Source organism: Aulonocara sp. 'chitande type north' Nkhata Bay, linkage group LG18 (genome assembly GCF_057382095.1).
Source record: "Aulonocara sp. 'chitande type north' Nkhata Bay isolate Kocher_YH1m ecotype deep benthic linkage group LG18, A_spYH_male_GT1.1, whole genome shotgun sequence".
Classification (NCBI taxonomy): Eukaryota; Metazoa; Chordata; class Actinopteri; order Cichliformes; family Cichlidae; genus Aulonocara; species Aulonocara sp. 'chitande type north' Nkhata Bay.
In genome coordinates this window covers 34,638,070-34,664,603 of record NC_141361.1, presented here as the reverse complement: position 1 = coordinate 34,664,603, position 26,534 = coordinate 34,638,070, and the positions used below count along the sequence as shown (strand labels likewise).

Sequence of the window (26,534 nt, the reverse complement as noted above, 5' to 3'; positions counted from 1 at the left end):
TCCAGTGGTCTCATGCTTTACACCAACTGCTTGTATTATATAATGCTTGGACGCAGCTGCTCGGCCATGGAAACACAGTCCATTATGCTCTCTATGCACTGTTCTCAAGCTAATCTGAAGGCTACATGAAGTTTAGAGGTTCTGGAGCAATTGACTCAGAAACCTGGTGACCTCTGTGCAGTATGCACCTCAGCATCCACTGACCCCACTCTGTGGTTTTATGTGGCCTACCACTTTGTGGCTGAGTTGCTCTCATTCCCAGTCGCTTTTACTTTGTTATAATACCACTAAAAGTTGATTGTGGAATATTTAGTAGCAAGGAAATTTCATGACTGGACTTGTTACACAGGGGGCATCCTAACAGGACATCCTGGAATTAACTGAACTCCTGAGAGTAACTCATTCTTTCACTGCATGCCTACGCACTTGATTTTATACACCTGTGGCCATGGATGTGATTGGAACACCTGAATTCAATGATTTGGATGCGTGAGTGAATAGTTTTGGCAATATGTATGTATTAAGCTGATTGAACCTTTGTACTTCCAATTGCCTGCCACTAATGTTACTTCTTTTATGCTTGATCCTCTTCTGTAGCACTAGCTAGATTTCCCTTTGTTTAATTCATCACATGCTATAAGAACCTGTGATGGATACACTAACAGTTATCTGTGAAATGTCAAGAAATAACTCTTCTCAAGTGTTTTAAATTTAAAGTAACAAACATTTGAAAATGTAAGGAGTAGAAAATATGTATATTGATATACAGATATATTTTGGTTAAGATGTAGGGAGTAAAAGTAAAAGTTGTCACAAAAATAAATACTCAAGTAACGTACAGATAAACAGATCTAAAACAGAGCTAAAAATTCTACTTAACTACAACAGCATGTATATAATGCAAAGTACTTGTACTCTATTAGTTCCCAGCTCTGACTCCAACCCTACTTCTAAGAGTTTATAGTACTTGGGAAGCTTTCTACAAATGAGACATTATTACAATTATTCAGGTAAAACAGACACTTAAATCGACTGCTCTGAAATCTTAGGTGTATCATAAGTCACTGGTATGGATAGTATTACCTAATTGGCTTTTAGCTTTGCATAACAATGTTGTCTTCTTAACAAATCTCAAATACAGTTTTGAAACATTTCTATTGCGTAAAAAAAATGAATCAGTTGATGATACCGTGAGAGAAAGCTGTAACCACTGAGTTTTCTCTGATTAACTACCATGGAATGATCATGTGGCTGAAGGGCAGAAGTGGGATTAGGGATTCTTGGTTGGAAAGTGGGTTGGCGATTTTGCTGAAGATTTGGAATTCTGACAGGGAGTGACCTTAATATGTATAAAGAGTGACGCAGGTGAAAGGCTTGATCCATCCATCTTGAGCAGTCGGACATGACGATAACCTGCAGAGTTAAGGGGGTTTAAGATAAGTAGAATATTGGCTATTCATATTGTGTTGATGTTGACGACACACACACACACCCACACACTCATATTAACCCATTCGCTGCCACACATACCTGTGCGGACACTGGGGAAAGGGAGAGTGAATTGTCCCAGGAAGTCATTTCTGGAAGTATAGTCATGATCCTCCACCAAAAAGCGGACCAGAGCCAAGTCAGGGACATGGACGGTAAAGTTAAAGGTGCAGTCCCACCGTGGATTAAAGCCTGTAATGAAGAACATAAATTCACACACTAAGTTTTGTAAATGGTAAATGGACTGGTTCTTATATAGCGCTTTTCCACTCTTCTGAGCACTCAAAGCGCTTTACACAACTTGTGCATTCACCCATTCACACAACTGACATTCACACTCCGATCAATGCATCGGAGAGCAATTTCAGGTTAGTATCTTGCCCAAGGATATTTGGCATGCAGACTAGGGGAAGCCGGGAATCGAACCACCAACCTTCCAATCAGTAGATGATCTGCTCTACCACCTGAGCTACAGCCACCCAAAGTGATAGTGTTTCTAAGCTTTTATGCCTGGTGTAAAACTGAGCTGGCCACTTTTAATACAACCTAACATGATTCCGGAATAGAAATCACTGCATGGCTCAAGAACTGTTAGTGAACACCATTCATCACTGCATTTCCAAAGTTCAAACTTTACCATGCAAAGGAAATAAAGTAAATGAAAAAAAAATCATAAGATGTCAGAACATAATTGAATTTTTCATCAGATGAAAAGTGTGATACTTAGGACACTCAAGTTTAACATTAGCTGTTATACACTCTCACACTGGTGACAATAACGGGAATAAATAAACATGTTTATTCATGTTTTCATGTGTTAGAGCCCTGATTGCAGTTCAGAAGCTGAGCTTTAAGGTGAGGAAGAGGACCACAGTTTATCCGTAGTTGCATTAACTCGCTATTAGTTTCTTTCACATTCTTACTTCTTCCATGGCTTCTTCTTCTGAGATGATAAAACATACAGTAGTTATAATTCTTAATATCTTGACACTCAAGGTGCAAAACTGAATTAAAAATTGGCTCCATGGCACACAAGCACCTATGAATTATCTTCTTCTCCACATTTAGCATATTACATACGTGGCCAGTCTCTAGCCACATACTTAGGCAGAATCGCAATTTCCATCTGACCCACTGTTTTAAACACTGCGCAACATGGTGATTTTTTACAAAAGCAGTATATGTAAATTTTATTGAGCAGAGGTGGCAAAAATACACATTGTTTACTTTAGTAGAAGTACAGATACTGGTGTTAAAAAATACTCTGGTAAAATTACTGATTCGATTTCTTTACTCAAATAAAGTGAAAAAGGATGAAATGTACTTGTAGTGGATCAGCATGGGGGAAAGAAACACAACTCATAATAATTTCCATTGTGCGCTCCAGTAGATTTTCTTTGTATACAGGGTGTGCTCAGCTGATCTGCTGCTGCTGCTGCTGAGGTTCACTGCTCTTTGCGGATTTACACAACTTAATTCAACAAGATGTATGAAGGTGGAATTTAATGAATGAATCTAAGCATCATCAGTTATTGTAAATTAACACTGACCATGAACATCACAGCCACTGTGCAACAGTCCATAACAGTGCTTTACTGTAAATTCCTCACAATACTGCTAAGCTAACCTGTTTATCCTGCACTAAACTGCAGAATATGTTCATGCAGCTTTTGAATAATATAATTGTAGTGTACCTCAATTTGTTTTGCAGGAAGTTTCACAATATGAAAATCATAACTTCACATCATACACAGATCCAAGATATTATTTAAAAATTAGGGCATGCCTAAGTTTTAATTTGCAGTTTATCAAATGCCAGTTGGAAAGTACACACGGTGTAACTTCAGCGAGCAGAAACACACAAAACATATAAGCTGTGCACAAACAGTGTGTTTGCTATTATTTGTTGAGCTGATAGAGAAGTTTCATTTGAAATTACCTGAGTTATTCCCTTTTTATGTACCCCTCCTGTGTAGTGCTAGCTTGACACTAAAGTACCGAGACCACAACGGACAGACATCTGCACCAAAAACACCACTTCAGCCCACTTTCACCCCTAGTTAGTAGGGGTTTAAACTGGTTTGATGTTTGGATTTTTTGACATTTTTATATATAAAGAGTAATAATTGTAATACCTCAAATTTGTTTTCATATTCTTATGGTCCTCATTTTTATTTTAGTTTAGATTATTTCTAGTTGCACAGGGGGAAAAGACATTATGGCCCAGTCTGTTTCCTGTAAATATTGCAGAATAGATAATAAAGTTGACTTCTTTTCTTCTAAACTTCTTTTATAAAGGTGGTCACATTTGCTGCTGATTGGCCACTACTTACTCTCTTAATTTTTCTGAAAGCAATAAAGGTGTTATTACTTTTTCATAGGTTGCCTCTGCATGTTAGCTTCATTTTTCTTAAATAAATAGTGATGTTGTACTATGTCCCAAAGAGAACCCACATGGGTACGAAATTATAACCTGTCACAATCAAACCCAGGAACCTCTTTCTGTGAGATGACAGGGCTAACAACTACACTGCCCTTAAAGCTGAAGCCATTCAACTATAAAATGATCTTTTATTGTAAAGACATATATACCATTGTTTTCAACATAATGCGTTTTCTTCTTATTGTTGTCAATAGGAGCGCCGTGGATCTCCACCCACACTTGTGGGTCCACAATGGAGCTGGGCTTATCCCATTCTGGTTTAGGCAGCTGCTGAGCTGAAATGACCTGGAATAACAACAAAGCAAGAGAGATCTTTATTTAATTAAAGTATCATTATAGATTGGAGAAGAAGAACCCACTCAAGAAATAGACAAATTTCTTTAATGGGAATCAATATTGAGGCAACTAGAGCTTTCTAAAATCGTTACAATAAGAAACATTTGGTCACCAAGCTTAAAATACTCCTAGACAGATTTAGTTTCCATCTTACCCGAACAGTGAGCATGACAGGTCTGTGGCCAGGACCTCCTCCCACATTCTCAGGATTGAAAGTACTGTCAGGCTGACACAAGAAGGCAGGTTTCAGAATGTACCCACACTCACCATTTTGCAGAAACCTGCCTTGGTTCAAATCCATCTGCTCACCAGGTGTCTGGAAGTTCAGAGCAACTGGAGAAAACAAAACATCAGTGTGAAGAGCTTGCAGGCCTCCCGAGACAATGTCCATTAGTCTACCCACTGGAGGCGCGAGTGTGGGAGAACAGTTAGTGACAGTTCTTTACTTTACTTTCTGTTTGCTTCTCTTAAAAATAGAACATATTAAAAAATGCTCTCACCAATTTGACAGCCTGCATTCCACATCTCCTGAGGGTTATAGTTGGAGGAATGGAGGCGCTGGCCTGAGGGGTAGATCCTGCTCAAGTGGTGACTGTTGTGACGAACAAAATACACCCCTGAATTTAGAGAACAAGAAAAGTTCAACACATTTTGCATTGTCGTTATGCTCTTGAATAAGGTACAGTCAACACAGGAATTTCTCTACCCAAATTCTAAGTTTATATAAACTTCTACATCTAGATTGCAGCACACAGTTCTGTGCACAAGTCTCTATCTTTAGATCTTGCTTGCTAGGTGCCCAGGCCTAGCCACGCACACACACTCACACACACACACACACACACACACACGCACACACACACACACACACACACAGATATCCCAAGTTGATTCTGTTCTGTTGGAGAAACATTTTGACACACATTTAAACAAATAGGTTGTGAGATCAGTTTGTCGATCATTAATATCCAAATTGTCATTACCACTGATAAACAACCACTGATCAAAGCACCATTCACAGAGAGTTGGGGAATGGCTGCAATCACAGCATTGTAAGATGGTGAAAGATGTACCCTTAGCCCCCTTACTCAATTTAGAGATGGTATTTCCCTTTTAATGTTAATGGCTTCCCTGACCACCCATTTAAACCAGTCCTGTACATCCTGTATCAGGATCTGTACATCTGTACATGCTCATCATTGAAAGAGTGGCGACCGGTCTATAAAGCAATATATATCCTTGGCCCTAATTTTTGTGTGAGGTGCATGAGGTGTTAATAGTGAGAATGACTATGTGAAAAGTAGAGTGCTATCAAAGTTGAGGGGACAGATGGGACATGAGTACAAGACTGCTGGTCAACAGTGCAAAATCTACACCTTCCCCCCAATGTCTAAGGTGCATGTAACACTGAGAGGCAGACAGTAGTGATTGTCACCCCCTCTGCAGCCCCACCACCCAAGGAAAAGAGACTCTGGACCATTTCAACAGTGCCCCAGAACACGGTTGCACCCAAGGCCAGCACCCACCGACTCTACCACAAAGGATAGTGTAGCTAATGCAGACGGGAGGAGGCAGACCTTTTCTCCAAACTAATTTAATCTAGATTAAATTTCTATATTGCGTAATATACAAATCATTTTTTAATTTCCAATTCATAAGGATAATTTTATTATCGATGTATGGGGCAGTAAGGACTAGATGTGTTGTATATGGTTGAATATCTAATTCACTTATGTCACCTAAGATGCACAGTTTGGGTGAGGATGGGATGCACCAACTAAACCTAAATGGATAGGTCTTCAGAATATCCTCTGCCAGAACCTCTGGAAAGGCATACAAGACCATACTAGTATTTCCTTGGCTTGCTGCCTGTATATTGGGGTTTCCCCTAGTGGACGAGAGAGTTTGTTCCCTGCGCCTTTGGGTCAGGGAACAGGTCCTGACTGTCATCTGTGCTTATGTGCCAAACGACGGTTCAGAGTACCCGGCCTTCTTGGAGTTCCTGGGCAGGGTACTTGACGGTGCTCCACCTGGGGACCCTGCTGTCCTACTGGGAGACTTCAACACTCATGGGGCTTCAACAACAGTGATACTTGGAGGAACGGCCTGCCAGATCTGAACTCGAGTGGTGTTTTGTTGTTGGACTTCTGTGCAAATCACAGTTTGTCCATAACGACCACCATGTTCAAATATAAAGGTTTCCATTAGTGCACGTGGCACCAGGGCACCCTAGGTCACAGGTCAATCGGTTTTGTAATCATATCTCCAGACCAACGGCCATATGTTCTGGGCACAAGGGCAAAGAGAGGGTCTGAGCTGTCAACTGATCACCACCTGGCGGTGAGTTGGATTAGGTGGCGGGGGAGGACACCAGAGATGAAGGGAGACATCAGGCTGAAGAAGGATTCCTATCAGGGTTGGTTAGCATGTGGGACTATGGAAGCAGCTGGTAGGTACCAACAGGCCAAGCAGAATGCACCTTGGGCAGTGGCTGAAGCAAAAATTAGGGTGTGCAACGAGTTCAGAGAAGGCATGGAAGAATACTTTTGGACTGTCTCGAAGAGATTCTGGCAAACCGTCAGGTGACTCAGGAGGGTCAAACGATGCTCTACCTGCACTGTGTATAGTGTTGATGGAGTCCTGCTGACTTCGGCTGAGAACATTTTTGGGTGGTGGAACGAATACTTCGAAGCCTTCCTGAATGCCACTGGCACATCTTCTGTGGAGGAAGCAGAGAGGGACGACTCACCTATCTCTGGGGGTGAGGTCAATGAGGCAGTCAAACAACTTCTTTGTGGCTGTGCCCCGTGGAAGGAGCCGAGTTCCTGAAGGCTCTGAATGTAGTAGGGCTGTCTTGGTCGGCATGCTGCTACGATGTTGCATGAAGATCTAACCTAATCCTGGGAGGTGCTTTGGGAGTATGGGGTGTCTGGCCCATTGCTACGGGCCATTCCATCCTTATACAACCATGGCAAGAGCTTGGTCCGCATAGCCAGCAATAAGTCGGACTCCTTTTCAGTGGATGATGGACTCTGCCAGGGCTGCCCTTTTGTCACAGATTCTCTTCATAATTTCAATAGACAGAATTTCTAGGCGTCGCCAAGTGGCGGAAGGCTTTCACTCAGAAGCTCATCTCTGCTTTTCACAGATGATGTGGTTCTGTTGGCTTCATCAGGTGATGGCCCACAGTTTGCACTGGAATGGTTCACAGACGAATGTGAAGCGGAATGACAATCAGCACCTCCAAATCTGAGGCCATTGTCTTGAGCCGGAAAAGGGTAGAGTGCCCACTCCGGATCAGGAACGAGTTCTTGCCCCAAGTGGAGGAGCTTAAGTATCTCTGGGTCTTGTTCACGAGTGATGGGAGACGGGAGCGGGAGATCGACAGATGGATTGGTGCTGCAGCTGCAGTGATGCGGATGCGGTCTGTCATTGTGAAAAGGGAGCTGAGGAAAAGGAAAGCCTACCCTCACCTATGGTAATGGGCTGTGAGTAGTGACCAAAAGGACGAGATCGTGGATAGAAGCAGTGGAAATAAACTTCCTCCGAATTGTGGCTGGTCACTCCCTTAGAGATAGGGTGAGAAGTACGACCACCCGAGAGGGGCTCAGAGTAGAGCCGCTGCTCCTCCACATCGAAAGGAGCCAGTTCAGGTGGTTTGGGCATCTGACAAGAATACCTCCTAGATGAGGTGTTCTGGGCATGTCCCACCAGGAGGAGGCCTTGAGGCAGACCTAGGACACGCTGGAGAGATTATATCTCTCGGATGGCCTGAGAACGCCTTGGTGTTTCCCTAGACAAGCTGGAGGAGGTGGCTGGGGAGGGGGAGGTCTGGGCTTCTCTTCTTAGGCTGCTGCCTCTGTGACCCGGTCCCGGATAAGTTGAAGAAGATGGATGGATGGAGGGCTAGATGTAAGGCCCATTTGGAACATCCTTTGACCTGTATAGTGTGCTAAGAGTTTTGTATTGTATAAGTTGTGAATTGGGGCTTTCAGTCATTTTGAACGTATTTAAGCGTATCAGTCTCCACAAGTTTTTAATCTTGACTGATCAAAATCAAATAGAGAAAGAAGGGAGGGAAATTAAATCATCAGTGTTTAATAACAACTTACAAATATTACAAAGTGGGTACAAAAATGTAAAAGTTACCCCTATAGGTATTTCTAAGATGTAAAAGTATTTCGTATTCTCTTTTCTATTGAGTATTTTCTGTTCTATTTTCCAACAGATATCTGTATTGTTTCAAATGGTTGTTAGTTTACATATGATAAGTAAAGATTTAGGGTTTTTGTTTTTTTTTTGTTTTTTTAATTCCCACCACGCCGGTGGAGATGTGTTTATGTTAAGGCTTTTAAAGCAGGTATGATTTTAATATTGGAGCTTATAAAAGGCAGATAAGAGATTTTTACTTTTGTGCTTTTGTGCTTGTTCTTGGTCCAGCCATGGGCTGTCTAACAAGCTTGATTTAATCCATTTTGAAACATATAGCAATTAGTGCTGTCAATAGACTTAATTAACTAATTAATCTCACAATTTTCTGTAATCAATTGTGATTAATCGCAATTACTTGATCAACATCTGGTTGCAACTACACTTTTTCAACTTTATATTTAAGCTTGTAACAGACATTTATGCAATATAATGAAATAAATGGGGAATAAACAAAGAATATATTCTTAAATTCATAGAGAATTTCAATAGTTTTCTTCAATCTTTTAGCACAGGTCCTCTCAGGTGAAATGCAATTTTTAAAAAAAACTATATACTAATAGGTAAGTATACAGATATATTAGTGCTGTCAAACAATTAAAATGTTTAATCAGATTCATCACAGGGTTGCTGTGGATTAATTTTGATTAATCACGATTAAATATCATTCTGTCCCTTTTCCCTTTCTATTCCTGGCTTCCTTCTTCTGTCTTTCATCTTATAAAACAAACCAACAATATTACTTGCAAAACATAAAGAAATGTGGGGTGTCTCAGTACCTTTGCTACTGTACTTGTACTGTACAAACTATTCCATTTTAAATTCAAATTCAAATTCAAATTCAAATTTTATTTGTCACGTACACAGTCATACACAGTACGATATGTAGTGAAATGCTTGGACAACTGCTCGTGACCTAAAGAGAACAAAAAAGGAAAAGGCTATGAATAAGATAGGAAATAAATATGAAAAATTAAAAAGGGTAAATTTAACTAGGAAGGAATAAAATATAAATTAAGGTTAAAAATGAAATAACTGTACAACACAAATTAGAATGAAGGGTAAATTTAACTGGGAAGAATAAGATAAAGATAAATATATAAATTAAAGTTGAAAATAAAATAACTGTACAACAAAATACACAATATAGAACTATATAAGAATGTATGAAGAAATCTAAATATAAATAAATATATACACAATAACAGCAGCTGTACAAGTATTAACCGGAAATGAAGAATATAGTGACCAGTGTTGTGCAAAACCAAAGTCCAGAAAGTCATTTTACTCTAAAAGGCAAGTTTAGACGTGTCCTACCTGAGTCCTTAATATGTCTGAGTGCATCACTTTCGGAGAAAGATGACATGTTGGTTGCTGGACTTTTGGCAGCTTGTTCGAAGCTTTTAAAGGGAACACAGCAAGTGTACACAACCAGGTCTGATAGCTCCGGAGTTATCTTGGAGACGCCTGCCTGACATCACATGCACATACACAGAAACCAACTGAATTAGTCACCATCCAGAAGTGGTCAGAGGTACTGTTTCTAGGATAGTGTCGTACCAACCTTTTTATCCTCCTTCCTTCTGGGTTTCCCTTCTATGCGGCTGGTCTCCTCATCTGAGGAACTGAGGTCTGAAGAGCTGGACGAGCATTCCTCCAACCTCTCCTTCTTCCCCTTCACTAGGACTTTACCTTTAAGAGCCTACACACACACACACACACACACACACACACACACACACACACACACACACACACACACACACACAATGTTTGTTCTGGTGGCCCACATTAATAATAGAACATGTTTTAAAGAATATGTGTCTACTGTGCTCAGAATACAATCACCAGCTCTTCTCCGTTTGTACTCTTCCAACCCTTGCCGATGCCGGGATGTCCCTGATCCCACATCGCTTTGGAGTTCATCACTGGACTAGCCCCCTTAACAGGTAACCCAATTCTAACTATTGTAGACCATTTTTCTAAAGCAGCTAATTTCATCGCCCTGGCTAGGCTACGCTTTGTTCTGGAAACCACTCAACTCATCACTGACCATGTTTTCTGCCTGAATGTCATATCAGGCCACAGTCCCCACTTCCCGAGTTTGGAAAAAATTCTGTACTTCCCTCTGAGCCCAGTTCAGTGTCTGTTCTGGTTTTCACGCACAGAGTAATGGCCAGGCCGATAGGGCCAATCAGGAGATGGAGACCACCCTCCGCTGTGCTGCCACATCCAACCCTGCACACATTAACCTTTTCTGCCATTGGTCTTTCTCCTTTTGAGGCATTAGTGATCTGCCTATTGATCACGATAAGCGTTACATAATTTTCACCTAGTTAGACGCAGATTTTTCCTATCGTATAGAGAAGTTTTTCCTATTGTAAAGCTCTAAACATATTTGTTACACTTATACACTTGTGATACATGAAGGTAACTGCAGTTATAGCATAATCTTCCCAATAGAGCTCTCTGAGCAGTGCTCAAATTTTAGATAAAATTTAGTAATGTTCACAGACTGAAAACTGATTACAGGCCTAAATAATTGTCTCATGAAAGGGGCTACTTTCACATTTTTCTGTAATGCTTTTGAATATATTAAATTCTTACTGCATAACTATGTTACATGAGAAAAATGTCAAAGGGCTCTGAAAAAATCTCATGAGAGATAAAAGACACATGAAACATTTACTGCAAGTTTTCCCATACCAGGCTGAAACAAAGCTACAAATGTTCTAAGGTTTTACCAGAAGTATCAGAGGTCAGAACAAATGTATTTAATTGTATTAGTTTCAGTTATAATAAAAGATGGTAAGCAGTCTTACCAGCTGTGAAAAATACTGACAGCTGCCAGTGTTACACCTCAGCCTCCTAGTAATTATTGTATAAATGTAAGACTCCTAGGTGACTTCCTTCTTGAGTTACAGTATTCACAAGAATTTTAGAAAAATAGACCTCTGACCGTGAAGGTCCCCGAGATTCAAATTCATTTGAGGTTTTTAGTAAATGAACCTATGGCATTAATTTAAAAATCCTACGTCGCCATCTTTATCATGTTTTAAAGTTGGGTGTCCACGCCTGGCAGAATGATGACGGTACCCTATCAGCCTTTTACAGCTGAGGATTAAAAACTGTAAAAGTGGTTGGAGACTGAAAAACTTTTATAGGCCATTGAAATCCAGCCAGCAATGTCCACCTGCCAATGAAAAGTATCAAGCACAATACATATATCTCTTTGTATGGATCATTTTTATCTTTATTAATCTGATGAAAACTGTAATTGTGAGAACAATCTACATGTGGTTTAATTAACCCAGGAATATTTACATGTCCCACATAAAGTTATGTTTGCTATCAGTGGATTTAGTAGTGCTAATGGGAACTGAACTTTCACTGATTACTTGACTACTTACCTCTGGGGAAGGCAAATTGTGGGAATCCAGGCCTTCAAGAGGCTTTGTTAGAAATTTGTCTCCCAGAATGGAGTGCAGATGTCTAGCCATAACTTTCTGCTGCTCCAGAGAGCAGTGGTTCTCCAAAGACAGGATTAGAGGGTAGGGAGAGGACTGGGACAGACACAATGTTGGAAAGTCAGTGAGAAAAGTATTTTCTGTAGACCAGAGAAAAATAAGGAAATTATCACTTGGCCTGTCAGCAAAATTGTCACTGTGGCTAATGTCGATTTATAACACACCTTCCTCTTGTGTTAGGGTTGGCACCAACCTGTTTTTAGGTTTTAAATGCATAGAAGTGCTATTTAAATTTGTTTATTGCATCAAGCCTTTTTGACTTTGTCAGGAACCTCAATTTAAACAAAATAAAATAAAAAAAATTTTCACAAAATTACAAAATGCTTTGGCAAAAGTTATGACTTTTGTGTTGTTAGGGTCGGTTCTGACCCAGTTAAAATGTAAGATTATGAAATAATCAGTGCCAAAACTAAAATCATAAACACACTGAGCTCACTAACACTGTCGGAGAGAAGTTAGGGGCTTCTCTGTCTGTTTGTCTCCTCAGAACAAACAGCCCCTTTTATCCCTACTGCTTGATTGAAAAGGTAATCCAGATGGAAATGTATAAAAATGTAAGACATGTAAAGATGTTGGTGACATGCAGAGTATACATCTCCGGTTTGCAGCATGCAAAAATGAGAAGATTTACAATAAGCCAAGTTCTGCATCATATCTTTGAATAGAATTAGCCAGAAGACACAAAACAGCATAGCAATATGGACAAGCCAGTTTCTGAGGAGCTGGATGATAGAGAATGTCAACCACGGGATACAACAAAGATACATCTGATAAGTCTGATGAGGAGGTCACAGGTGCTGAAGCTGCTTCTGTTCTGCTGAAACATACAAATCCAAAAGTGGTCACATCTCTTGGAGTGCAGTATCTCCTGGCTTGCATGGCAGGGCCACTGCTGAAAATGTCACCAAAATGACCCCTGGGATTACCAGGTGTGCCGTGACAAGAATACGTGACATCAAGACATGTTTTCATTTGTTATTGATTTCACCACTTTTCCTAAAAGTCATTATTGCTATTACAATGCTTTAAAGAAAAAACAGTCCATGGCAACATTTGGAATGTCACCTCTGGGAATATCTGGATGCTTATATTGGTGCATTATAAACACTGATAGTTTCTGGATGCATCGCCAGGCAGAATCTTTTTCTTTTGAATGGTATTAAAAGTCCTCAGATTTGACAACAGTGGTACTAGAGCAAAAACTGACAAGCTTGCCCCATCAGAGATGTATGGGAGAGATTGGTGCATCTCCTTCCACTGATGTTCAACCCAGGGCAGAGGTGACAGCAGATGAACATTTTGTCCCTTTCATGGAAAAATGCTCTATCTGGCAACATAACACCAGCCAGACTGGCAAAAAAGACACAGAAATCCATGCATAGCTGATGCAAAAACTGCAATGCACAGAATCTACAGACTTACACAGACTAATGTGCAATTAGTATCCCTGTGAAAAATCAAGGAAAACTTCTAATCCTTAATATGATTACACGTGACAATATCATGTGCGACAATTTCTTTACCATCTATGACCTTGGATAAGGACTTCAGGAAGAAACTTACCATGGTGGACACAATAAAACGAAGGCAAGCAAAACAAAAAAACTTGAACTGACCCCTGAAGGACAGGGCTCCACTTTCTTTAAAATGTGCTTTATAGAGACAACCATTGTTGTTTAATACTGTCCCCAAAAAACTCTCCAACTAAATATGTATGCATTAAACTGACCTGTAACACCACAGATCTTACAATAGTTAATAACATTAAAATAAAGAATAAATAAAACAAATTATTTTAGAGATATATTCTAGTAGTTGTAATTAATAGTAAGGTAACATAAAAAATCTCTTGAGGTTCAGTTTACCATTTTTTTCGATTGAAAAGGTATCCTGTAAAAAAGCCCTGTGGGCCACATTAAAACCAATCTTTTCATAGATAAGGAAGCTGAAGAAGGTAACCAACAGGTAACAAACAAATTGGATGATAAATTATTGTTTTGAGGGTATCGTTTTGGCTGATTTGAGGCACGGTCAAAACTGACACGTTAACATAAGAGACAGTAACAGAAAGCTAACACAAGAGGAAGGACAAGCAGTAAAAATCAAAGAACATATACAGCAGCAGCATCTATATCTATATATCTCAAGACATAAGTCAAATCATCAGAATGGACAAACATATATTTACCATCACTAATGATGCATTCAGATGAGCAAAACTAGCTTCTAGAAGTCATTCATGATGGTTCCAAATATATAACTATATATATACATATCTGAACATTGAGAATGTCAGCACAGTGTTAGCATTTGAAGCTTCTGCTGATTGTGTGAGGAATTGTTTTTGGCTCATTGTGGTCTCTTTAATGTCAGGTAATCAAGGTAAGAATTCTATAATCTGTGGACTAAAGCAGCATCTATACAGGAAGCAATCTGATTATTGAGCATTACTTTGCAGCTGATGGTTGGTTGTTAGAACACATTCAAGGCTCCAATTAGCTAGTTAACCCTCTAATATATTTACACTACTGTAATAAGTCAGTCAATGACATCTGCAGTAGTTGCTTAGATTGTTTGAAATACCATACTACACAATTTCTACAGTAAGATTTCATTTTCTGCAGAGAACTCTTGGTTACAGTGAAGTACTCACTTTGAAAGCATACTCATTGATAGTCTCAATTACTTCAACAAAGGGCACTTTGGAAGTAAGTGTGTGTCCATGATAGATAACTGGTTCTCCTTTGTCTCCATCCCAACAGTCCAGCTCCACACACCGACAACCATGTTTTAGAGCTCTAAGAGACAAATTCAAGCTTTGTGAGTAAAGGTGTACCTTGGGTTAAGAAAAAATTACATCTTAAACACCTTTTATTACATATTTCTGAAGTAAAGTAAATTTAAAGTAACTTAAAAAAATTATGGCATTTAATTACTTTTTGGACAAATGTAACATCAACATATGACTGTTCTAAGCATATCAAATCCTATAACAAAGTACATAAAGGCAAAATGGCTATATAGTATTTTGTAGAAGAGATTGCTTTTGAAAATTTATATCTGTGATCTTTTTGGCTAATGTTACTTGCATACTTGCATGCCTGCTTACAATGAATATTTGCCAGCTATCTGACATTTTCCATTTTCCACCTACTTCATCAGTAAACAATACAAATGGTGCACCTGTCACGACCTGCGGGATCGGCAAGGCGCTGATCATAATCTCCCCACTCCTGGCTCTCCTTTTCTATCTCTCTCTCCCCCTCTCTCCCCCTCTCTCCCTCTCTCTCCTGTTTGGCCGGGGCGGAACTCATGGCGGCTTCACGCCCTCGGCCCACGCCTTCCTGGATTGGGAACACCTGGGCCTCATCAGACCAGCTGGTATTTTAGAGGGAGGAGGTCAGCTGTTCAACGCTGGATTGTTGTGAGGACTCTAGTCAGTACACGTCGAGCCCAAGTTTCCCATGCCTCCGCCTCAGAAAGTTAACGTGTGTCTCTGTGTTCTAGATTCCCCGGACCCGTCCCCGTGTTTCCCCGTGTGGAGTGTGGAAGGAGTGACTGGTCACTAGCGGAGAGAGAAAGGTTGGCGTGAGCGCGTGTGTGATTCCCCTGTTTTCCCTGGAACCCTGCCTCTCACATCTTGTTTAAAGCACTATCCTGGCACTGTCTGTAAATACACTTGGTGGAGATCTTGTAAATAAACCGTCTCTGTTAAAACACAACTCCGGAGTCCTGCGAGTGGATCCTCAGAGCAACCCGTGACAGCACCATCAGATTCACGCGGAATAGCTGAGTTATAGCTGGCTGGCTAACTGTATCTTGTTTGGTTAAGTTATACTTAGTAAAAGTATGCGTGAGTGGAATTATCTGGCTTGCCAAATTAACTCACCAGCTGTAATGCGCCATGACTTTAACTTATGTATAATGTTGAACAATGCCATGGTATAAACATTTCTACACTAAAGTATAATTGCCAACATGGGGTTGGTTAGCCAGCTAGTTAAAACTTGTACATGTGGGTTCGTTTGTCAATGGTAACTTTTGTTAACAGTACCAAATTCCCAGGTATATACACCAACATTATGACCACCTGCCTAATATTGTGTTTATACCCTTTTGCTCACAGAAAAGCTCTGACCTGTTGAGGACTCCATTGCACCCCTGAAGACACGTTGCAGTATCTGGCACCAAGATTTTAGCAACAGATCGTTTAAGTCCTGCAAGTTGTCAGTTGTGGCCTCAATGGATTGGGCTTGTTTGTCTAGAACATTCCAAAGTTGGATTGAGATCTGGGGAATTTCTGAGGTCAGTATCTTGTCCAAGGACACTTTGGCATGCAACCAGAGACCAACCTTCAAATTAGCAGACCACCTGCTCTACCTCCTAAGCTACAGCCACCCAGGATGAAGTGATAGTCGTGACAGTCTTTTTCACTTCACTTGTCAGTGGTCATAACAGCTGAGAACAATTCTGAGAACAGAGCAGATATGCGAAGAAGCACTACGTAGTTTATCCACCTATTCCTGACACTAATCTTGATCTGAGTTATGATGTCAGTGGGCTTAGCTAGGCAGCCCAGACAACGCCATCCAGCTGTTTATAGGGGACTGACAAGTACTGCTGCATTTTGTGTGTTATGATTGGTTTTTACAAAAATTCTAATTCACCTTGTTCAGAATTTTGTGAGACAATTTAAAGTATAATAATTTAGTACAAACCTCTCCTACAATAATAATAGTATACTGCCTTTGTCAATAATAGTGAAATAGGTAGGTTACCAAATTAATAAATGTATTTGCACACGGCCTAGTTCACAATCACTGCCCTGTTGCTGTTACCGTATGTAAGGCTCTGTGCTGCTGTTCCCAGTCAGCTGGTCCTTAGTGAGGTAGGTGTTGTGGGATGAGGAGATGAAGTAGTGCGACAGTGGGTGTGCCATGTCTTGGTAAACTCTAGCGTGTTCTGGGTTAAACACACAGTTTTCCTTTGACAACATGTACATGGTGAAACCATTGGGAGTCATGAAGCTATTCTTCTGGGCTGCAATGGGCAAAGAGAAACAAAGTTTAAAAAATAGGGTATTAAATAAACATCATTTTTATTCTTATAATTAAAAATAATAATAAAAATGCCTTAATTTTTTGTAGCACAGAAACAGAGGGGGAAGACATTCAGAAGGGATGCGACTGGCCAGGAATCAAACTGGTTGACTGGTTGCTGATGTATCCATGTAGACTGCATCCTCTTCACTCATTTACAGCTTTTCAACTCTTTTTATATCAGTCTGAATTAATCTTCATGTGCCTATGATTAGTCAATTGATACCAGGAAAATACAGTAGACACACAGAGGAGCAGTCTGGAGCAGCCTATGTATACTCAGTATACACAGACTATTCTATAAAGACTTGAATCTCCTTCAGGTCTGATGTAAACTGAAACACTTCAGCTTATCTGATCACTTACCTCATCAATCCTTGTGTTTTCATTTGCTCTAGCCAGAATGTGTTACTGCTTATCCCTCAGACAGACTGGGAATAAATATAGAATTACCCCATCCCATTGTGATATTCTGTTCTGTCCTATTAGACATCTATGTGAAATGTTGTCAGGTCAGACTTGGTGTATGAATCTTTGAGTTGTGGCCAAACTGTGTTTTCCAGTCAAAATGTCCTTTGTACCACAAACTTCATCCTTTAGCACAGCTGAATATTTGTCAGGTAAGCTTTGCTATTTTTAAAGTATTTTAATTCTCCAATCTTATAATTTATTGTTACTAGTACCGTACCCCACTCATTAAGTTCATAGGTGAGTATGAGGCTTTGGGCATGAACGAGTGAGGCATCCTCCCCCTGGTCCTTTAGGAAATCCCTCAGGTCCACAGCTGAAAGCACACAGCCATTTGCAGAGTAGCGAATGAATATGATGTCCAGTTCTGGCCTTCGTAACAACTCCCTGCAGAAAACTTCAATCTCTCCATGATCGAGACGACCGTCACCTGACTGGTCACATTTCTATCAGAAAGACGGAAATAATAGCAGTTTGTTAATGTGCAAATAGAACATGATTTGCTGTGGGGGTGTTATCTCTACCCACTTTTGGTCTATATATCCCTGTATCTGCTATATTATTTTTTATCCCTGGTGGGGATAGCTACGTAAAAATCCAGTGTTGTGAAAAAGTGAGCAGTGCCTAACCGGTCCAGGAGCTCATTGACCTGGGGCATCGGATAAGGATATTCCACACAGAACCATACAGACCCATCTTTCTTCACCACAAGAACTAAGGGGCTACACCACACACTGTTTGACTCTTCTATCACTCCTATTTTCAGCAATTCTCTCAACAATTTGCCTCTTGCTCAGGTAACCTGTAGGGCTGTAAACACACCGCCACGCCAGGTCGCTCTATGCATGCCTATGCAAAATGGTGCTCTATGAGCGAAGTATGACGTGCAGAGGTGAGAACACATCTGCAAAACGCTGTTGGATACACCAACATCCACTCTCTGGCCCTGTGTGAGATGTTTATTACAATGGAGAGAGGCAGGAATGTTTGAATTTGGCATCTCTGGCCCCAATTCATCTCTCTCCTCTCCTGGTTTAGATTTCATGCCCAATAATTTGTACAGCTGTTTAAGTGTGTGAGACATGAATGACCTGCCCTGGTCAGTCAGGAATCTCTTTTGGGCTGCCAACTCAAGAGATGCCCTGAACAGCGCCTGCGCAACACTCTTTGCAGAGACGGTGCCCAGCATCACTGCTTCCGAGGGTTGCTTTGCATAATCCACCATAACTAATACAAAGCGATAGCCACGTACCCTTCGGTGAAATGGCCTGATGAGGTCCATGCCAATGCGCTCAAACGGCACTTCCATTATTGGTAGTGGGCAAAAAGGTGCTTTTACGATAGCTGGCTGGTTAACCAGCTAACATTCCTTGCATGACGCATACCATCAGCGCACATCTGCTCGGGCCTGGCCAATAAGATTGGGCTATTATTCGCTCCAGAGGTTTATCATATCCCATATGCCCTGCAATGGGGTTATAATGAGCCGCCTGGAAAATAATTTCTCGACGGCTTTTCAGCACCAACAACTGGGTGTACTCCTCCTCTGTGTGAGTGTCACAACTCACTTGATAAAGCCTATTGTTCAATAATACAAAGTGTGGGTAGGCCTGCGCAGCTTCAGGGCACACCAGGTGACCATCAATTTCTATCACTTGGTCGAAGGCTGAGTGTGGGGTGTCATCATAAGACTGCTCCAGTGGGAAATCTCCCCTCGGGTGAATCACTGGTGCCGGCGGATCCTCCCTAGAAGTACATGTCACCGCTGAATGCCGCGCAGACACTACGTGCTACTGCACTGTAAAATATGATATTTGTGAATGCTCCCATGCACACACTTAACCGCACTTTGCTTCCAACAATGCTCTGGGGTGAACCAAGCTTTGATGCACGAGGGTCTGCGTACAGGCCATGTCCACCAAAGTCTGGTGTATATCTCCTTGACACCTTACTAATATGCGGTAAGTCTGGTTGGGCCCAGAACACCCGCCTGACCTCCATCAGTGGACACTCCCGTTGCAGGTGTCCCGGCTGCCTGCGCCACCCCCTGTGGCTCGGGTGCCTGTTGTTGCTCCGGGTTGGCAGGTTCGCTAGGACAGATTTGAGGACTGCAGGGGCGGAGGTCGCTCCGCTGGGGCTGGGCCAGGGGGCCTCCTCCTCGACGCAGTTACCGGCGGTTGCCTGCTGACCAGTTGGTGATCTTCAGCCAGGGCTGGTAACAGCGGACCATGTCGCCTCTCTGGGCAGCCCCTCCACAAACTGCTCCAGGACAGTCATTGAGAGCATCCACGCCTCGCCCTCTGATGGCTCGGGCTGCAGCCATCTCATCGCGGCATTGTGCAGCCTACTAGCCCAGGCGAACAGCTGATCCCCCGCCTGCCACAAAACCGCCTGCAATGGTCCTCTGGGGAGAGCCCAGGCGAACGTCCTCAAAACGCCCCCCTGACACAGGGGGGTAGGATCACGGCCGCCGTCTGGGCCACTCCGGATAGCAGCAGCAGTAGCCGCGGAACCCACTCCACAGCAGGCCACTGGCATGCCTCAGCACTAACCTGGAACGCCTCCATGAGGACCTGGGGATCATCCCCGTCCCCTTTCCGGTGCATGGCCACCATGAGAGGAGGGGATCGCAGCGGTGCGGCTGCCCTGTCCAGTCTCTCCCGCACACTTGTTTGTTGCTCTGCCTGAGCCCAAAGCTCATTCAGCTGGTCTTTGTGCACTGCTGCCTGCTCTTGGTGCATCACTATATCTGCCAAGTAGGTGCAGCAGCTGCACAGGTGCCGCAGACTGCGGGACCACCACTGTGAAATGAATGGACCCCACGTAGCCTCAGGTGACAGTTCTATGGTGTTATTAACAATACGTTATCCTTTTTCCTGATGTCAGGAGGTCAGCTTTTCAGCTGCTTCTCCACTCCACACTCAGCTCCTCTCTTGAGCCCCTGCGTCACTGAAATAGGGACAGTCTGATTACTGAGTGGCAGCAGCTGCCCTGGCAGCCACCCTGGCACTGCACCTTGAGCCCACTTAACCACCCCCACACTGCAGCGGAGCCAGAGGCAACACCCCGCCATATGCACACTCCAAGTGTGGGATGAATAACTAACCCAAATTGAGGAGTCTACAGTGGCTTGCAAAAGTATTCGGCCCCCTTGAACTTTTCCACATTTTGTCACATTACAGCCACAAACATGAATCAATTTTATTGGAATTCCAGGTGAAAGACCAACACAAAGTGGTGCACACGTGAGAAGTGGAACGAAAATCATACATAATTCCAAAAATTTTTTACAAATAAATAACTGAAAAGTGGGGTGTGTGTAATTATTCAGCCCCTGAGTCAATACTTTGTCGAACCAGCTTTTGCTGCAGTTCCAGCTGCCAGTCTTTTAGGGTCTGTCTCTACCAGCTTTGCACATCTAGACACTGAAATCTTTGCCCATTCTTCTTTGCAAAACAGCTCCAGCTCAGTCAGATTAGATGGACAGCGTTTGTGAACAGCAGTTTTCAGATCTTGCCACAGATTCTCGATTGGATTTAGATCTGGACTTTGACTGGGCCACTCTAACACATGGATATGTTTTGTTTTAAACCATCCTATTGTTGCCCTGGCTTTATGTTCAGGGTCGTTGTCCTGCTGGAAGGTGAACCTCTGCCCCAGTCTCAAGTCTTTTGCCGACTCCAAGAGGTTTTCTTCCAAGGTTGCCCTGTATTTGGCTCCATCCATCTTCCCATCAACTCTGACCAGCTTCCCTGTCCCTGCTGAAGAGAAGCCTCCCCAGAGCATGATGCTGCCACCACCATATCTGACAGTGGGGATGGTGTGTTCAGAGTGATGTGCAGTGTTAGTTTTCTGTCACACATAGCGTTTTGCATTTTGGTCTCATCTGACCAGAGCAGCTTCTTCCACATGTTTGCTGTGTCCCCCACATGGCTTGTGGCAAACTGCAAACGGGACTTCTTATGGTTTTCTGTTAACAATGGCTTTCTTCTTGCCACTCTTCCATAAAGGCCAACTTTGTGCAGTGCACGACTAATAGTTGTCCTGTGGACAGATTCCCCCATCTGAGCTGTAGATCTCTGCAGCTCGTCCAGAGTCACCATGGGCCTCTTGGCTGCATTTCTGATCAGCGCCCTCCTTGTTGGGCCTGTGAGTTTAGGTGGACGGCCTTGTCTTGGTAGGTTTACAGTTGTGCCATACTCCTTCCATTTCTGAATGATGGCTTGAACAGTGCTCCGTGGGATGTTCAAGGCTTGGGAAATCTTTTTGTAGCCTAAGCCTGCTTTAAATTTCTCAATAACTTTATCCCTGACCTGTCTGGTGTGTTCTTTGGACTTCATGGTGTTGTTGCTCCCAATATTCTCTTAGACAACCTCTGAGGCCGTCACAGAGCAGCTGTATTTGTACTGACATTAGATTACACACAGGTGCACTCTATTTAGTCATTAGCACTCATCAGGCAATGTCTATGGGCGACATTCAGGATTTTGTTCACAAGTGAGAGGAGTGCGGAATATGAGATCAACAAACAGACTACATGGCAGTCCACTGTAATAAAGAGAGAGCTGATCGTAAATGTGAAGGTGTCAATTTACTGGTTAGTCTACGTTCCTACCCTTTCCTATGGTCACAAGCTCTGAGTACTAACCAAATAAAGTCATCACCATTTGTATACAATATAACTGAAAAACCCACACTGCGCGCCAAGAGGGGAAATCAATACTCCAGACAGAATGGCTATAAACCCGTAAAGTTAGCTTTAATTTAAATGATTGACTTTAATTACTTAAATTAAGCAGTGTGTTCTGCTACCTGGAAGAGGCTGCGAGCATACTGGTCATTCAAGTCAATATTGATCATCTGCAGCAGAATCTGAACCTCATCGTAGCTCATCTTGTCGTCGCGGTTTCGGTCAGCCCGACTCATATAAGCATGAATCCAGGTGACACTGTCAAGGAAGCACTGGTGAGCCATATGGTGTATTTTAACATGAAGTCTCAGTGGTTACCTCTTACAGTGCTAACTCTCTAGTTTGGATCTCTTGGTTCCCAGTGGTCAACAAATTATAATTAAATAATAATAATAATAATTATTAAATGTACACAAAGTAGTGCTTCTATAAATCCAAATGAACAGGGATGTATGTCCACCCCCACAAAAATCAAGGATATTGGTCAAGTTTCTCCTTCTGGGTCATGTTGTCCATCCTCTCCTGCAGGGTACGGATGCCACGGGCCCAGCACTGAGCTTCTTCTTGGCTTTGGCAGAGGAGATCCAGGCTTTTACGAGACCCTTTGAAGACCACTGTTAAACACTGGTTTTCAGGTACTGAGCCAACCATCTGCTGCAATGTTTCTGACTGGCAACCTTCGTGCACACACTCCACTTCCATGATGGAGACTGGAGGATGAAGAAAGAAATAAAGTGAGCAAAGAATTATTCAAATATATTCACACCTTGTGATTGTTATGGTCCTGACAGAGAGTTTTAAGATTTTTTTCTTTTATCTTTGTTTATTATTTGTTATGATACACTGTGTAGTGAGCAGAGAATTGGACCCAATATGCAGGACTCAGAAACAGAACTGAACTCAAAAGGCAGCTTTATTCCTGGACATGCAGCAAACCAAAATGCAAAGAACTTAAGTAAGCAGATACTGGTGAACATTAGCTAGAGAACTACACTGAGAAATAGACAGGGCACACAGCTATGGGAAGATCACAACAAGTGACAGAAGGAAACAGGGGGCTTAAATACCCATGAGATATGGGTAAAGGTGAAACACCTGGAGAACACAGCTGAGCAGAATCCACTAACAAAGCAAGGAAGGCAAAGCAGAACATAACACACACGAGACTATAACTAAACTCAGAAGCACAAGAGAACAATATATACAGAGACAACTCTTTTGTAATTTCAAAGAAATGAGCACATCCAGAACCAAGCTCGAAGACCCAGGACCATGACACTATTAGGTTTTCCACCCAGTTCTTGGTTTGTTTGTTCTTTAGAATTTGGTTCTTTGCTTATTCTGGTTTCCTTAGTTTCCTCTTATGTACTGTTACCACACCTTTGTCTCTGTGGTTAGTAACTTCCTGTTTTAATTTGGAAGTCTTTTGCCTTCTGTGTTGTGCTTATAGTTTTACTTCCCCTATCACTGTTTAGTTTCACTGCTTTCTTCTCACCGATCTGTTTTCCTAATTTAGCCCTCAATGTGCTCCGATGTGTGTATAACCTGTCTTTCACTTTAAGCTGACTGTATCACACTGTTGCCTACTTATGTATTTCCCTGTTATTTTGGATTTTGTTTCATGTATTTCTGTTTACTGTTTGTCTCTGCATTTATAGACCTTTTCCGTCTTTTTCAACCAAATGGCTCTCATTATGTTTTGAACCTTGTCCTGTCACATTTTGGATGTGGGTTCTAACATTCTGCACTTCACTAAGATGACAGAACAAGGCAACCAGAACATGGATGCAGAAGATATAGCAATCCTTTCCAAGGACCTGAAGGAGGAATTTAGGAAGCTTTTTGGAATTTCTACCTAGATTTTTGGATCTACACATATTAAAAGTCTGTGGGCTGAAGGCCAGCATGCTGATGATGCTGATGCCATTGCCAGCCCCCATCACAGCCCAGTCTCAAAATGGGCTCTGCCTCTAGGGGACTCTCATCCCTACCATTGATAATGGGCTCCAACCAAGCTTTTGGAGGGGTCTCCTCTGCCGATGTCAGCCTCCTCCGAACCCCCCCTGAATGATCATGACCTTTATCACCAGCTGCCATTCACCCCCTCCAAAGGGTCTCCAACCTGGGTATTGCTGGCTGTCATCACTGGCCACCGACTGCCAAAACAGGCCTACTGGCCACCTCCTCGGCCATTGCTGGGCCCCGGGCTCACTCCGAGAACTGTCTCTCTTCATTTGGGTAAACCCATAAAACTGCTTCTCTGCTTTGTCCTGCAGCCAGGCCAACCCACAGGACTGTCTTTGTACCTTGCATCACCTTTGGACCGGCTCTCTGAACATATTTTCCTTTCCCTTTGGTCTCCTCTGCCTCTTGATTCTGCACGTAGGCCTTTCTTTTCCAGCTTTTGGACTCTATGTTTGTTTTAGTAAGACACTTGTTTGTGTCTAACAAGCTTTTTTTATTTCCACATGTCAAGTCCAATTACAACCATCTACAAGTTTTTTGAAATACATCTGAGAAGATTATGGAATGAAGAGTACAAAGATTTTGCTTCAATGTGGGGATGAAATGAATCTTATTTAGAAGTGTAACATACTAGAGGAAAACCATCTCTGTAATGATCTTGGATGTCAGGAGTAAACCACAGAACTGGCACACCAAATCCAGTGCCAATTAAAGGCCCTGTACTGTACTTGGGAGTGGCTGAGTCATATGTTAACTACACAGCATCAAACCCACAGGCTCCAAGGCGGACTCCCGCCATATGTTTTGCAATCCCACTATTTGAACTAGAGAAAGGATCTTATGCTCAAAATGGATGAGCTCTATAATCAGGGCAACATGTGTGACCCTCAGATAGTGAAGGAGGGAGTACAAAGTACATTTAAAATGATCAAAAATAGATACAGTACATGGACATTTTACCTTACACACCCAGCCACCACTGAGCAGCCATTTGTTCTCCAGAAGGAAAGGCTACAGCGTATTACATAGGTTATATGTAATGTCATAGTTCTCTTTCCATATGAGCTAATCTAGTTACTTTAATCACTTTAGCTAAACATAATGATGTTGGTCAGCATGTCTGCATAGTAACCCTTTATGATAACAATGATCAATAAACAGAAAAATGTATAGGTAATTAAACTTTACTTCACTGTTAACAAATAATTAGACCATGATTTTTCTTTAGATTATTTATTTATGTATTAGATGAATTTAAAAATGGGAGAAAAACATCTTTCTACCACAGGCCATGGTCTATTGATGATGATTACATCTTGACCAAAACTTGAGACACATTTTCGGCTCACGCATTAGTGATCTTTAAAAAGAAGCAGGTGTGATTATTTATCAAAGTATCAATGGCTCGATTCCTGTTTCTTTAGACAACATATCATATTGTTCCTGGACAAGATAGTGAACCCAAATTGCCCCTGAAACGTCCACTGGAGTGTGTGTAATAGATAAAAAGCCATGCAATACAGTTCTGAATGAGCGCGTTTGTGAATTTATAACAGTGCTGTTAGTGTTTCGCTAAGAGCATCAAAGCACTACATTAAGTGCCATTACAAAGTATTTGCCCCCTTACTGATTTCCTAGTTTTTGCATATTTCTAACACTTACACATTTCAGATCATCAAATACATTTAGACAAAGATAAGATATTTATGAATCGCAGATTTGTGTTTGAAAAGTTTGTATGCACAATTTGCACACTGATTTTTTGTGTATGCACTGCTGAGGCGCACTGACAAACACACTGAGAACTCCACTTCTGGCTTATAAAAACTCAAAATGAAGGTTTTGGAGTGGCCAAGTCAATGTCTGGACTCAAATTAAGACTGAGATGCTATGGCCTGACCTTAAACAGGTCCTCCATGTTCAAACATTTCCAACATAACAGAATTAAAAACATTTTGCACGTAAGAGTAAGTCAAAATTTCTCCACAACTGTGTGAAATAGTCATTCCCAGTTATTCCAAATACTTGATTGTGGTTTCTGTTGTCAAGGAGCGCACAAAAAGTTATTAGGTTTTCAGACAGGTACAGACAGGTTTGGATGGCTTTTTTTCCATTAATAAATTAAATGATTTAAAAACTTTATTTTGTATTTACTCGGCTTATCTTTGTCTTACAATAGAATTTGTTTGATGATCTTTGTGTTTTATAATCATCAGCACTGTATAATATATGTTATATGAAAATAATCATTTATTTATTCTGTGATCATGTAACAGTGTGGACTGCAACTTGTTATAGTTTAATGTTTC

At 41.7% G+C, this 26,534-nt stretch overlaps 1 protein-coding gene and 1 long non-coding RNA gene across 5 annotated transcripts in view; one reads left to right on the top strand and one right to left on the bottom strand.

Annotated features, from left to right (window-relative positions):
- The window catches only part of LOC147309066 (1-phosphatidylinositol 4,5-bisphosphate phosphodiesterase delta-3-A-like), a 30,323-nt gene continuing 3,789 nt past the window's right edge, over positions 1 to 26,534 (bottom strand). For both annotated transcript variants that reach the window (XM_086273537.1, XM_086273538.1), the window contains exons 4-16: positions 22,742 to 22,970; positions 22,383 to 22,512; positions 17,791 to 18,016; positions 16,842 to 17,043; positions 14,657 to 14,801; positions 11,887 to 12,039; positions 10,041 to 10,178; positions 9,794 to 9,947; positions 4,768 to 4,884; positions 4,422 to 4,600; positions 4,081 to 4,216; positions 1,531 to 1,680; positions 1 to 1,413 (exon numbers count right to left, since the gene is read on the bottom strand). In XM_086273537.1, coding sequence (XP_086129663.1) covers positions 1,271 to 1,413; positions 1,531 to 1,680; positions 4,081 to 4,216; positions 4,422 to 4,600; positions 4,768 to 4,884; positions 9,794 to 9,947; positions 10,041 to 10,178; positions 11,887 to 12,039; positions 14,657 to 14,801; positions 16,842 to 17,043; positions 17,791 to 18,016; positions 22,383 to 22,512; positions 22,742 to 22,970 — 2,102 coding nt within the window. In that variant the 3' untranslated portion in view covers positions 1 to 1,270. The remainder of the gene's footprint in view (positions 1,414 to 1,530; positions 1,681 to 4,080; positions 4,217 to 4,421; positions 4,601 to 4,767; positions 4,885 to 9,793; positions 9,948 to 10,040; positions 10,179 to 11,886; positions 12,040 to 14,656; positions 14,802 to 16,841; positions 17,044 to 17,790; positions 18,017 to 22,382; positions 22,513 to 22,741; positions 22,971 to 26,534) is intronic.
- LOC147309067 (uncharacterized) lies at positions 4,098 to 26,463 on the top strand. Of its 3 annotated transcripts, XR_015126254.1 has the most exons (7): positions 4,098 to 10,425; positions 14,766 to 14,823; positions 15,166 to 15,439; positions 15,511 to 15,585; positions 16,130 to 16,308; positions 22,789 to 22,994; positions 23,919 to 26,463. It is a non-coding gene; the product is annotated as an uncharacterized LOC147309067 (long non-coding RNA). The 3 variants fall into 3 exon arrangements; XR_015126253.1 differs by having other exon boundaries at positions 14,766 to 15,439; XR_015126252.1 differs by lacking the exon at positions 4,098 to 10,425 and having other exon boundaries at positions 12,282 to 15,439.